Source organism: Squalius cephalus (assembly GCF_949319135.1).
Source record: "Squalius cephalus genome assembly, chromosome: 13".
In the NCBI taxonomy this organism is placed as follows: Eukaryota; Metazoa; Chordata; class Actinopteri; order Cypriniformes; family Leuciscidae; genus Squalius; species Squalius cephalus.
Genome location: NC_137134.1, coordinates 16053389 through 16066597, shown reverse-complemented (window position 1 = coordinate 16066597; position 13209 = coordinate 16053389). Strand labels below are relative to the sequence as shown.

General features: G+C 39.5%; 1 protein-coding gene across 2 annotated transcripts; it reads left to right on the top strand.

The window, feature by feature from the left end:
- Window positions 1-333: 333 nt before the first annotated feature.
- b3galt2 (UDP-Gal:betaGlcNAc beta 1,3-galactosyltransferase, polypeptide 2) lies at window positions 334-10812 on the top strand. 2 transcript variants are annotated; one of them, XM_079889527.1, is made up of 2 exons: window positions 334-1093; window positions 8583-10812. In XM_079889527.1, the coding sequence occupies exon 2, from the start codon at window positions 8843-8845 to the stop codon at window positions 10154-10156; it is 1314 nt and encodes a 437-aa protein (XP_079745653.1). In that variant the 5' UTR covers window positions 334-1093; window positions 8583-8842; the 3' UTR covers window positions 10157-10812. The 2 variants fall into 2 exon arrangements, with proteins under 2 accessions (XP_079745653.1, XP_079745654.1); XM_079889528.1 differs by having other exon boundaries at window positions 493-957.
- The last annotated feature ends 2397 nt before the right edge of the window (window positions 10813-13209 follow it).

The window sequence follows — 13209 nt, the reverse complement described above, 5'->3', positions numbered from 1 at the left end:
TTTTATAGTAACGTTAATCACGAACGGCTTGAAAAGTAACGTTAATTGTAAACAAAACAAAAATCGTTGGTCAAAAGATGTTGGAATCCCGTGAGAGGAATGACAAATGAAAGTCCACATTTTAAAGCACAAAAAACCCCGTTGTCACTGGTAGACACTTACTATAATGTTTGAAATTTTATGAATAGCAATATAAAATGATTGTCAGAATAAACGGCTAGTTTTCAATGGTCGTCAATGGAGACGGATCATTATTGCCCCATGATAGTGTAGTTACGACATCTACCAGCAGGGGCTAACTGTTGAAGCTAACCAGCCAAACCGTGGCCCCTTGGCGAGTTAAATCCATTCTTCCACTGAGGAGGAAGAATGTGTGGGGGAGTGGGAGTGTTTCTAAATGGATCACGTGGGATTCTCCTCTAAGTAGGCAGTGACGTCGCAGGGGCTCAGTCAGTCAGTCCTGCTTTCCCTCCCTCTACCCCATTCCCACCCCACACATCATTTGGAGAAGAGGACAGGCTTTGCTGTTTTCTCCTGCACTTCGGGGTCGTGTTCCGTTACACCAGGCACGGAGAGGCCTCTTGCAGCCGTTATTCTGGCAGGAAGAACCACCCTGCTCGCGTGCATCCGCTGCCTCCCCCGTTATACTCCACCACCACAGGACATACCTCTTCATAATGACTGCAAACGCGCGACGTAGAGTATGACCGTTGAAGTTCTTTTTGTATATAAATTCTCCGTGCCCTCCTCCCGCTGCTGTTTATATTTGTGAAGAAATTACAGGAATTCGCATTAACGGACGAAGAAGTAGCGGTCTCAGGGACAGTACCACAGAAATGCATGGGAAATAAAGCCTAATGTGTACAGTGCCAGACAACAATAGCTCCTGACAGATGGAAGGAGGGGTTGTGCTGCACGAATTCAAGATGGAAAACGAAGGAATGAGCTTAAGTTCTTGTGAGTAACAGTGAAGAGGTGGTTTATCGTCGGGGTTTTTTGGTTTTTTGGGGTTTTTTTTGGCTGAAGGGAATGATGGCGCGTGGTGCGGGTCGACAGACGGCGCGCGCATCTTTCCACTTTGTCACAGAGTGAGGTAGGTCTCCAAATATATAGATATCGCATTATAATGTTGTTTTTTTCCAAGTCTAATTACTCGTTAAGAGTAACTATCTTAATTATAAACACCATAATGCATACCGAGGAAGAAAAGGGATCAGTAAATAGTTCATCACTAAGTTGTGTAAATTAAAGGACATTGCAGAAAACTTGATTCAAATGCTTGAGTCACACACACACACACAAATACAATGTTAATTTGATCGTAGTTTAACCAAGAATATAAATAAACATTGCATTAAATGTGACTGCTATGGTACCAGCTGGTAAAGTATGGAAACACCACAGCTGCCTGGTGAGATGTAATAAAAACCTTGAGAACAAAATGTGAATACTTACACAAAATAAACTAAAGTGGTGATATGAATGCATTAAAATTAAAAGCACTGTAACATTGTTCATTGCAGGGACTATGGCAGATTGTGACAGTAATGTGCGTGAATCAACACCTATTTGCTCTCATGGGAGATGAGACGTCACATTAGTCACATAAGCCATATGACATAAAAACAATTGAAACAACCTGCTGAAGTATGCAAGGGCCAATATGTATGCTGGCATGCTCCAAGTATCTTGTACAGATTATTCTGCAATAGTGTGTGTGTGTGTGTGTGTGTTTAATTTGGCCACAGTTCTCTTTTTGCAGAATTTGGGGGGATGGTATTCATTTCAGTCCAAGTTAGATGACAGATGCTCTGAGAACAAAATGCTTTCAGCTTCATCCTCACAATGTGCGATTCATTGAATTCACATTTCAAAGGAACATTCGCAAACTTTTGAATGAGGTTTATAAAGATCCTGGCATTTGAGTAATGGATAGAATTCTATTTAAAACGACAATGTCCCAGTAAGGGCCATAGTGAATAGTTCAAGAAAACATTCAAATGTGGTGTCAGATGTAGTATAAATAAACACATCCGTCAAAGATATGAACAGTGACCGTGCAAGTGCAGAACTCATGATAAGTGTTTTCACATGGGACACTCACTGTCAAATTAATCATTTCTCCAGGGAGAATCACTAGTGCATATGGAGATTTATTGAATCTGGTGCGCATTTGTTGTGATTGTACATTGCATTTATTCCCCTCCATTTATTATTTGTTTTATGCCATTCAGAATTTCGGGAGGGTTTTATCAGTTTTTCATTGGCTTTGACATAGTAGTTTTACGATTTTTTGCTTCAATCTGTATGCTCAGATTAAGGCAATATGTTTGTTTAACAACACTGAACATATTACTGTACAAAAAAACATCAAATTATTCACAATATCGGGCTCACAGATGGATGTCACTGCAAATGTGAATCCTATTAGAAAAGCATACCTGTCACTTATTACACTGAAACCAACATTTACATGGATAGCCAATAGAAAAATTTCAACAATGCATTGGTAATGAGAAATGGTTTTGAAAAATCCTAAGCAAAACCCTGTGGGAGCTGTGCATTAAAAAGCTCCTGCATTTATTATTATAGGGTACACTGATTGCAGAGTTATGCTGATCTCCTTCATAATTTCTTTGTTTGCAGGTGTTTCTTATTAGAAGTCTAATAGTCTCATGTTGCTCTTCTAATTGCTGACCGCTGTGGCCACATCATGCTCTTAATTTACATAACTGTTTGAAATGAAAACTGAAATTAAAGCAGCTGATTTTAACACTTTATCTCTGTCGTTAGCAAATACACAACTATTTATTTATTCTCGTCTTCCTCAAAACGAGCATGTGTTAGCTTGACAAAAAAAAAAAAAAAAAAAAAAAAAACACCTAGCACCAAGTGAGTGCAGTACGTAGCGTTCTCTAGTGAGGCTCTCATTACAGGATATCAAATGGATGACAAAAGAAACCTTTGGAGCATTTAATTCGCTCTGTTCTGAAGTGTGTTAACCTTTAAAGTAAAGCCAGGCTTAGCCTCTTTCCATCTAACTGTAATTGCCCACGCTGGGCGAGCACATTTGGTTGAAAAGGTTATCATCCTCTGATCCAGTTGTTGCAACATAACAGGGAGACAAACATTTAGGTGGTAGGTAGGTACAATGAAAGCGCATAGAACTCTCCACAAATAGGGTACAAAATAGGGCCTGGAATTTATTTATATTGTTCAATAATAAATCAGTGAGAAGAGACGATAAAAAATGTTGGTCGTCAACCTCAGGCCGTCACACTAAATGTTAATTGAGCTTTGGTTTATGGTATATGATGTTTGCGCATTTCTGCAACCCTGTTACTATGTGTAAACCCTGTTCAAAACACTAATTTGCAAGTTTTTTTTTTTTTGTAAACTAATAAACGTTACATAAACTACTAATTAGGGGTGTAACGGTACACAAACATGATGGTTCGGTACGTATACCTCGGTTTTTACATCACAGTTCAGTACGGGTTCGGTACAGCAGGGGGAGAAAACTAAACACAAAATTACTTTTTATCTTTTTTTTTTATTAAACTGTTTTTTTTTTTACAAATGCTCCTCTGTGTTTAAATAAATTCAATTATAATTAATAATTATATAATAAACAATGCTTAAATAAAAAAACATGTAAATTGCACATATGCCAGGTTTTGCTTTACCTACAAAATCTAATTATAAAGATAATTTTCCTACTCCAATTAATTTTTGAAATATAATTAGAGATGCACCGATACTAAATTTCTCAGCTGATACTGATAGTTGATTATTCAGAATAATATCGGCCGATAGTGATAATTTGGTTTTTCTTATCGAAAAAAAATCTTGCCCAAATAATGCTGCAAACTATACAGAGAACCCTCTCGTTTGGTACACTATAATATTGGCAACAATTAACAACAGAGGTATTATATTAAACTGCTATTTATTTTCAGATATAATAGCCTAATTACACCCAAATAAAAACTGAAATGTTATACATCTCAGTTGCACATATAAGGTAGTTTTCATTAGCATTTGTCTTCATGGCAAATTTATTCAAGCATACATGTATAATTAACTGTAAATAAGATCCTCACTAGTGTTTTTTATATCTATCTAACAAACTGAACATCAGATACCTTTCCTGAGGTAAATGCAACGTTAAGTGACGTTGCTCACAAGCTGTTTTATTTACATCTTTCCACGGTTGAAACACTGATTGAGTGATTACATTAGGCATGATACTGATTTCTGTAAGTTGTACTGTTTCTTTCAACATACCTTCTAATGTTCATTCATGTTTTTTCGAGCTGTAACTTGTATTAAAGAGAGAGAGATGACTGAGATGCTACATCGATCTGTCACGTCATATTTAAGAGCGTCAAAACGACATTTATTGTTTGAATTTTGTGATAAAATGGACAGAATTTGAAAAATGACACTTTGTTTCTTTTTAGAAGTATCAAAGCACAGAGCTATTTAGGGCTGTCGCGGTGAAGAAATTGCGGTAATTATGGGTGGCTCAGTAGCGTAATATGCGGTATTACCGCTGTTTTTTTTTTTTTGTTGTTGTTGTTTTTTGCAAACCTCATTTATCCTGATTATCCTGATTTATCCTGAGACTTGTTTTAAAACATTTTTGTTTATTGTTAAATGCCAAACAGCAAAAAGAACATGCCTTTTCCAATTTGAAAAATGAAAGAATTCCAAAGTGTCACATGAAAACAAAGTGTAAATGAAAATTCAGCGAATAAACGAAATATTACTTTAGCTTGTGATTTAGACCTGGGTTGTCAAGTCTTTGTTTCGCGTTAGGAAAACCAACATATTAACTTTATGCGGTTTCAGGGAGGATCGCATAGGGGTAACAATGTTCCCGGCAGCACTGGACACCCTGTCTGATGGTGTGCTCGTTGCACAAATACACATGTACTTGCGTGTGACTTTGGAAAGCAGCGGAAATCTACACTGATTATCGCAGCACCAGGACAGTGGATTTGCGTTAGTGCAGGGGTGCCCAACCCTGCTCCTGCCGATCGACTGTCCTGCACAGTTTATCTCCAACCCTAATCAAACACACCGATCGGCAGGAGCAGGGTTGGGCACCCCTGCGTTAGAGCCTATGGGCTCCTCCTGTAGGTTGCGCGTGAGCTCGTTATCTGCTCGAGCACTCTTAGGTATGGACGCTGATGCGGAGGTTGTCCGTGACTTAAGCAAGTCTCCAAGAGTCTTTTTCTTTGCTGGCACCACCTCTTGCCTTTCGTCTCCAACCACTGACGTACTGGAAGCGCTCCCTTCGTCCTCCACTCCCAGCATCTCTTCGATGAGTGCGGATTTTGTTTCCGAGTTGGCGAGTTGTTCAAAATCTTTCTTTTTAGTAAACTCTGTGTACACAGACAATGTTCTCAATGCTCAAGTTCACGTGTAGAGCCCCTGGTGATACTTCGAGCAAAGTTTCATGTTGTGTCGAGCCTTCTTAGTGTTTTAAAAATAGCGATTTTTGATGCTATCATAGAAGTGCCCCTATAGCACTCCCATTCAAAAGGCAATTTGACCGAAAACGAAAATATGGTCAAACTTAAAATAATAATAATAATAATAATAATGCGTTTATTTTATATAGCGCTTTTCAAGAAACTCAAGGTCGCTTTACAATAAAGTACAATATACATGACATGAAACAATACAAATAAACCGAGATGGATAACATAATAGAAAGTACCACTTTAAACATAGAAATCAGATCATAAAGTCAGGGGTCAGGAAAACAAGTAGCAAAAAGATATGTTTTAAGTTGGTTTTTGGTTTTTAAAAGTGGTGTTTCCATTCTAATTATGTTTTTAAACGAAAGTTTGCCTCGGGTAGATTAACAAAAAGACCCTAGGTTGCATTTTGGCGAGAGTTACCTTTAAATTAATCTGAAATTAGCCATAATATATATATATATATATATATATATATATATATATATATATATATATATATATATATATATATATCCTATTTGAAATAATTTTAGTTTCAAAATATTTATGTTTAAATGAAAAATACATTTAATCCAGCAACAGACAAGTAGGCTTGTAACCGTATTTTATTGTTTCATTTTTATTGTTTCATTCATATTATTTAATTCTTATTTATTGCCTATAAAGGCCTAATAACATGATCAATAAGTTATCAAAAAGCTTATATTTCATAACTTACCAGTATGAGGTCATGCTGAGGGATTTGAAGTTCCTCTTGTGCTTTCGCCAGATCTCTTTTCTTCAACCAGCTCTGAGAAAATGTATTGACCAATGTGTGACACAGGCCCATTGCTCGGGCTGTGCGGTTCTTGATGCTTGTCATTGCGTTTGTCACTGCCAAATTTAAATTGTGACCAAAACAGTTCAGCCACGGCCAGTTCAACTTTTTCACTGCTGCCACGATGTTGGGCCTGTTGTCTGTAGTGATACAGGCCAGCTTCTTTTCATCCAGGGACCTCTCTTCAAATGCATGATTCCGAAATATTGTCGGACGTATGGTTCTCGGGCATAAACACTGTTTTTAGGCAACGTGATTTCAGAGTCCAGTCCATGCTCAGATAATGAACCGTTAGACTCATATAAGTCGTCATACTGACACTTGACCACATATCAGTTGTGGCAGAGAAGTAGTCGACATTCATAAGCTCGCTTTTGATCGATGTCTTTACCGTGTTGTACATTTTCGGCACCGCAGTCTCTGAAAAGTAGGTTTCATGCGCTTCGATGGCTGGATGACAGTTAGCGAGATGAGACCTCAAATTCGATGTATTGCCATGTGTCACAGGGACCTTTTTGCCCCAAATTTTGCATATTGGTTCATCTCAATTTGCTGGCTCGCCCTTTTCCTTCGGTTGAAAACCGAAATGTTCCCAAACTGGCGACGTTACATTAGGTTTTGGGACATGAGCGCCTGAAAAAATCAACAAAACACCGGATACAAACACTTGGTGGGAAAACGACACTCGTAACACTCTTGTATTCATTATTAATGTATTTAACATTCAATGCACAGTTATGAACAAGAAAGGAGAAAAAAAAAAAAAGAAAGAGAAAAAAAAAAGTTAACACTGCGGTTTCCGCGGTTGCTTTCCTTCCTCTGCGGTTGGCTTGTCAATAAAGACAATATTGCGGTTATCACGACAGCCCTAGAGCTATTTGCGATTATTTGATGAGAGGCGCTACAAATAATGTTTAGTACAGGGAAAAACCCTGACTTAAACTACGGCTGATTCAGAGGGTCAAATAGATCCTGCTTTTATGTAGCTGTTTTTAGCTGTTAATGTGTTATTGTCGCATTAACTTGCCCTAAATTCAACACGAGAAATTTTCTTCACACACAGTGTGTTGCAGTCGGACACGTTTTTCAGCACCCTTTTGATTGACAGGATATAATCGCCACTGATCATCGGCTGTTTTTAAACAATCTAATAAAATAATAGTCATGTTGTCATTGGTACATTGTTTCATTGTGCACAGGTGTTCCTTGTCTTGTCATTAGTCTTGTGTGTATTTTAGCCCTCATGTTTGCCACTTGTCCTTGTCAAGTATTGTTTCACTGTAACCTCTGTTTTGAGTTTCATGCCATGCCAAGCCTTTGTTTTATGTTTGATCATGTTTGGGAAATAAACTGCACTTGGGTTCTACAACTAACTGTTATAAGTGCATATACAAAATGCTTCTCTAGAGTTAATTTCTCTAGTGAACTAACCTGCTGTCGACACTAAATACCTGAGGTAAATGTAATGCTACGTAACTATACATGTAATTATAATATAACTCGAGAATAGAAAGAACATTTAAACATAGCTCTGAAAATGATTCCGAACAAAACATGACTTTCTAAATCACAACCTCTGCTTTGCCTTTGTAATAATTTTCTTCTATTTTTGTTCACCATTACTGGGCAGAGGTTCTAGAATCTAATAACCCCCGGTGTGAGAAAGCAATGGTTAAGAGAGGAAATTGCTAGCAGGGAGGCCTATTCCTCTGGTGCAGTGTTGATAAGTTTAAGGTGGAGGGTGAATAAGGGGTGAGGGCTGTTATCACTCCCAGCTTCTGGCTGCTTTTCCTGCAACATTGCTTGCTGGAGCCTGAAAATTCATTTTGACGGATACTTCCCCTCTCTGGCTGTTAAGAGTGCATCTGGGTGGGGAGGTGGCTTCGAGGGCCTCTGAGGCAGCAGTGTTCACACTGAATGCCATGTTGTGCAAACCTGCAATTTAAACTCTCATGCAGGGCAGTAAAAGTTAGCTCATGATATGCAGAGACCCCTGTTAGCAATCTCCCCCACAGTGTTGCCATGCACAGCAAATGTAGGAGTCTGAAAAAGCATTACATTGCTGCTGTAGAGGGAAGGTCTGTGCTGTCAAAAACCTTGTTTGTTATGAAAATCACAAATGAATTATGAAATAATGAAATGAATGCCAAAATTACTACTACTGTAGCAGTATACGGCTCATAAATGTAATTTAAGATCTTCTGCCATCCATTGTACATTATCCATGCGACACCACCCAGTATTATTCATTGGTTTTCTCTTCTCGTTCTTAGATCACAGAGCTATCAGTCGGAGGAAGCAGTCGTCCTTCAGAAGGAAACTGCCCCAAAGCATGACCGTCTGCCACTGGAGAGGGTCAGAGAATCGCATCCCTGCAACTCTCATGAACAGTTTGTCATCCCCCTCGTAGGTCCACCTGCGGCCCTGAACACACCCATCTGCCAGCTCAGATAACCCTCAGGCTGTTTGCGACACATGTTTGATGTGATTGGTTGTGACCGCCGCGCTTTGCTAAGCAGCCCCACTCTACATCATGCAGTGGCGTCGGCGACACTGCTGCCCCATCAAGATGACCTGGAATGTCAAGCGGTCACTCTTCCGCACACATGTAGCAGGCCTTCTCTCGCTGGCCTCAATCTTCGCCCTGTTTCTCATCTACTGCCACCAGGATTTGCTGCAGGGCCGGAGTTGGTTGCGAGACAACCCTTTGGTCTACACCATGCGGGGTTTGCGCCCCCACAAGGAGCGTGCGAAGGGAAACCAAAGCTCACTGCGTAGCCTCTGGAAAGACAATACTTATGTGCTCCCCAAACCGTCTGTTAACTTCAATTTGAGTTCTCACCAGGCTGAGATTACTGCCCGGGGGATTGTGGGACTGGAGATCTCGCCGAGCAGCAACAATTCAAACACCAACAGCAACACCAAGAGCTTGCACAGGGAAATGGGAGTGGGAGGCCGTCTGGCAGCCCAGCCTTATCACTGGCTGCTTAATGAGCCCTACAAGTGCAACGAAAGCAGTCCCTTCCTGGTTTTGCTAATTGCTGCGGAGCCAAGGCAGTTGGAGGCAAGGAACGCCATCAGACAGACCTGGGGCAACGAGAGCGTGGCCATGGGTTATGGGTTCGTGCGGCTCTTTCTGCTGGGAAGGATACCTAAAGCGTATCCTCAGAGCTCCATTGACGAGGAGAGCTTGCAGTACCGTGACATCATCCAGCAGGACTTCTTGGACACCTATTACAACCTTACCATCAAGACGCTGATGGGCATGAGCTGGGTTGCTCGCTATTGCCCGCACGCCCGTTATGTCATGAAGACGGACAGTGACATGTTTGTCAACACAGAATATCTCATCCAAAAGCTGCTAAAGCCAAACACGGCACCTCGACTGAATTACTTCACAGGCTACCTAATGAGAGGCTATGCTCCCAACCGCAACAAGGACAGTAAGTGGTACATGCCACCAGAGCTGTATTCCAGCGAGAGGTACCCTATCTTTTGCTCCGGGACAGGCTATGTATTCTCGGGGGACATGGCTGCGAAAATCTACAATGCCTCATTGAGTATCCGTCGCCTTCATCTCGAGGATGTGTATGTGGGAATCTGCCTGGCCAAACTGCGGATCGACCCAGTGCCACCACCAAATGAGTTTCTCTTCAACCACTGGAGAGTGTCGTACTCCAGCTGCAAATACAGTCACCTGATCACCTCTCACCAGTTCCAGCCCAACGAACTCATGAAATACTGGAATCACTTGCAAAGCAACAAGCACAATCCTTGCCTTAACATGGCGAAGGATAGGAGCGGGCGACCGCGCCATAGGAAGTTGCAGTGGGAAGGTCTTCGGTGATTAGCCAGGGCTCAGGGGTGCAGTAGTGTTACCACAGCATGTGCAAATTTCAGCAGTATATGAGGTAGGGAACAGCACAGTGTTTTTTGGTATTGTCAATTACAACTATTTTTTTAATTTCAGAGAGCTGTTATGTATTGTAAACCTGTCTTTTTAAAGGGAAGCCAGAGACATTGATGTGTGCAGTATCTAGCATGCACTACAAAAACAAGACGATGGTGGTACCACCATTTTCAGGTGCCAATTAACCAAGACATATTAAGAGGTTTCTCTTCAAGCTAACACCTGACTGATATTAATAAGGGCCAATTTTATTGGGATCCTCACTGTTTCTGTATAGAAAGGAAGAAAAATTGGGAATATCATATGGTGGTGTATCTGTACTGTGACACATTTCTTTGATTCTCAGAGATGTCCATCCTTGACATTATGAGATGATGTTGATTTTTCTATCTACCTAAAACCTGCAAATGGTTTACAGTAACCAAACCAAATTAAAAACAGTATGTATAAAAGATAATATATGAGATTTAATTGCATCATAGTCAGATATGATTAAAATAATATTTTTCAAAGCTTTTCATTGACTAAATATACAGGTCTGCCCTTGAAGAGGGTACGTTAAAAATATTTATTAAATGTATTTCTTAAACATATTGTCTCGGAGGTGTGGTCATTTAAATAATGTGACATTATTCAAATAATGTATTACTCGGCATGAGCTGAAACCCAATTTTACTATGTGATTATTTATATCAGACACATTTCTCTTAAGAAATACAACCAAATTGTCATAGCCTAAATAATGCACTAGTAGGCAATGGAAAACATGAAGAGTTGAAAACATCTTTGGTTTCTACCTCAGTGACCCCCATGAAATTTCCATCAGTATAGAACTAAAAAGGAAATCTGACATGAGACTTTAAATCTGATAAAATAAACATTACTGCTAATAATTCACTTCTAATTGACTTTTACAGACAGTTGCACCCTTCATTTGCAAAATTAAAAATGTCTCCGTTGTCAAAATTTGCATAATTCATGCAAATTTCAAAGCATTATGGAGAAATATCAACATTCAAATCACCATTATGTACTCATTAAATTAAAATGAGGCTTGAAAAATCCTAGACTCAGTCCCCAGATGGAACCGAAGACTAATGCGTTAATGATAAAGTGGATAGTGTTGCTCTGGGTCAAAATATATAATTAGTGGGGGGGCTTCACAACACATTAGCAAAGAGTAATCCAATTAAATTGACGCTGGCAACATTTGAAGGGTTTATTTATCATTTTCATTACTCATTTGTCATTCTAATTTTAATTAACCACATATTCGAGTGACTACGGTAAGTGCTAGATCCAGAGTTTGTACATCAATTACAGGTGACTCGAAAGACATTTCCATGTACCTGTTGTAAAAATAAGTTTCACAATATAACAATTATTGTGGCACAAATGAGTAACTTTCCAGTTCTACTAGTCTACTTGGGTTCACCTCCAGTAATCTGTTTTGAAGATAAAAGACGGAACTTTACTCTAGAGTAAGAATGGAATAATTTACTTGCATGCTCTTGAGGTTTCATGTCACTTCATCTTTATAAATATAGTAACAAAAATAAGAAGTGCTGAAGACTAAATATTACTTAAAACGGATCATTTGTGAAGTCATATGGACTATGCACAATTTTCTACACTCAAATATGACAAGGTAACATTTAAAAAGTGCAAATTGTCCTGAGTATCGGGAGATTTCCAGGACCTCATTGCTTTAGACCCTAAAAACATCTAAGAATTACTTTCTTGCTAGACAGAAGTTAATTTGCACAACAACGTGCAATTCCATTGCAATGCATCCATTAAATCCTCATCTCTTGTTAAGCATTTATCTCCCTCAATTAATAGGAATCAAAGTCGTGGCCAAGGGCGAGAGAATATAACCAACAGAAGCAGCTTTCATTCCGCGGCGCCCTGTGCAATCACAGAGAAAGATTAGCGCACTTCATCCACAACACTTTGTCCCACTGATTTACCAGAGAGAGAGAGAAACCAAGAGAAAAAAATAAATAACTGGGGGCGAGTGATGAATGAACAGCAAAGAGGCTGTGACTGATCAGTATTGAAAACCTGTGCTGCTCTAAACGTGTGAAAAGTGAACCTGGGAAAAGAACTCTGATGTCCACCATGATGGAGTGGCTCGCCAAAAGCCCGGACCCAGAGACGCGTTTCCAGAAATATAGCGAGTACCAGAGTATGATGAATGTCCCAACTTCGCTGAAAGCCAATATCACGGCAGCGAGATTGAAGAAGTGAAACTCACTGATTTTGCGTGGTCATTTTTAGACATACAGACAAAGCGAATTCAGTTCTTTATTCATGAAAATGTTGACATTGCGAATTATTCAGAAATAACAATCTTGATCCATTACTAAGTGCAGTCAATATCATCGGGTCTAAAAAATATTTTTGGCAGATATTTTGAAGTAAGTTAATACCTTAGGCCACATTATGCCTTGCTGACATCCATGCTTTTGAGGTGTAGACTCTTTTCATGTGGAAACGTGCGAGGAATCCGTGATCGCTGTTGGGGCATGTACAAAACAGCGCTAAAAACTCTCCTTTGTACTCGCTGAAAAGCAACCACTGTTGAATCACGCAGAGTGGCGTTTCAATAAATAAAGTAACAAGACATGCTGTGTGAGTAAATGTACCTTTTTAATGGAAATATCCTCTAGTTCGGACCAGGTAGAGCGCTTTTCCCTCACAAGGATACTTGACCATGCAAGGTATGGACGCCCAAGAATGTCTTGAAGAATTTCAGTCAATTTAGCTAAACCCACTTTCCTCATTAAGTCATTTTCACTTTCACAGCAAATGGGAACAACATGAATATAAACCATTGAATACTAAATTGGAGTCAGTGGCTTTCTTTTTCTCTGGATCTAATCATTTATTCAAAAATTTATTCAAATGCAATTGATAGATAGATACATTAATTTAAAAAAATTGTGGCGGCCCTAAAAGTGAAAAGAGGTGATAATGTGCAATTGTCC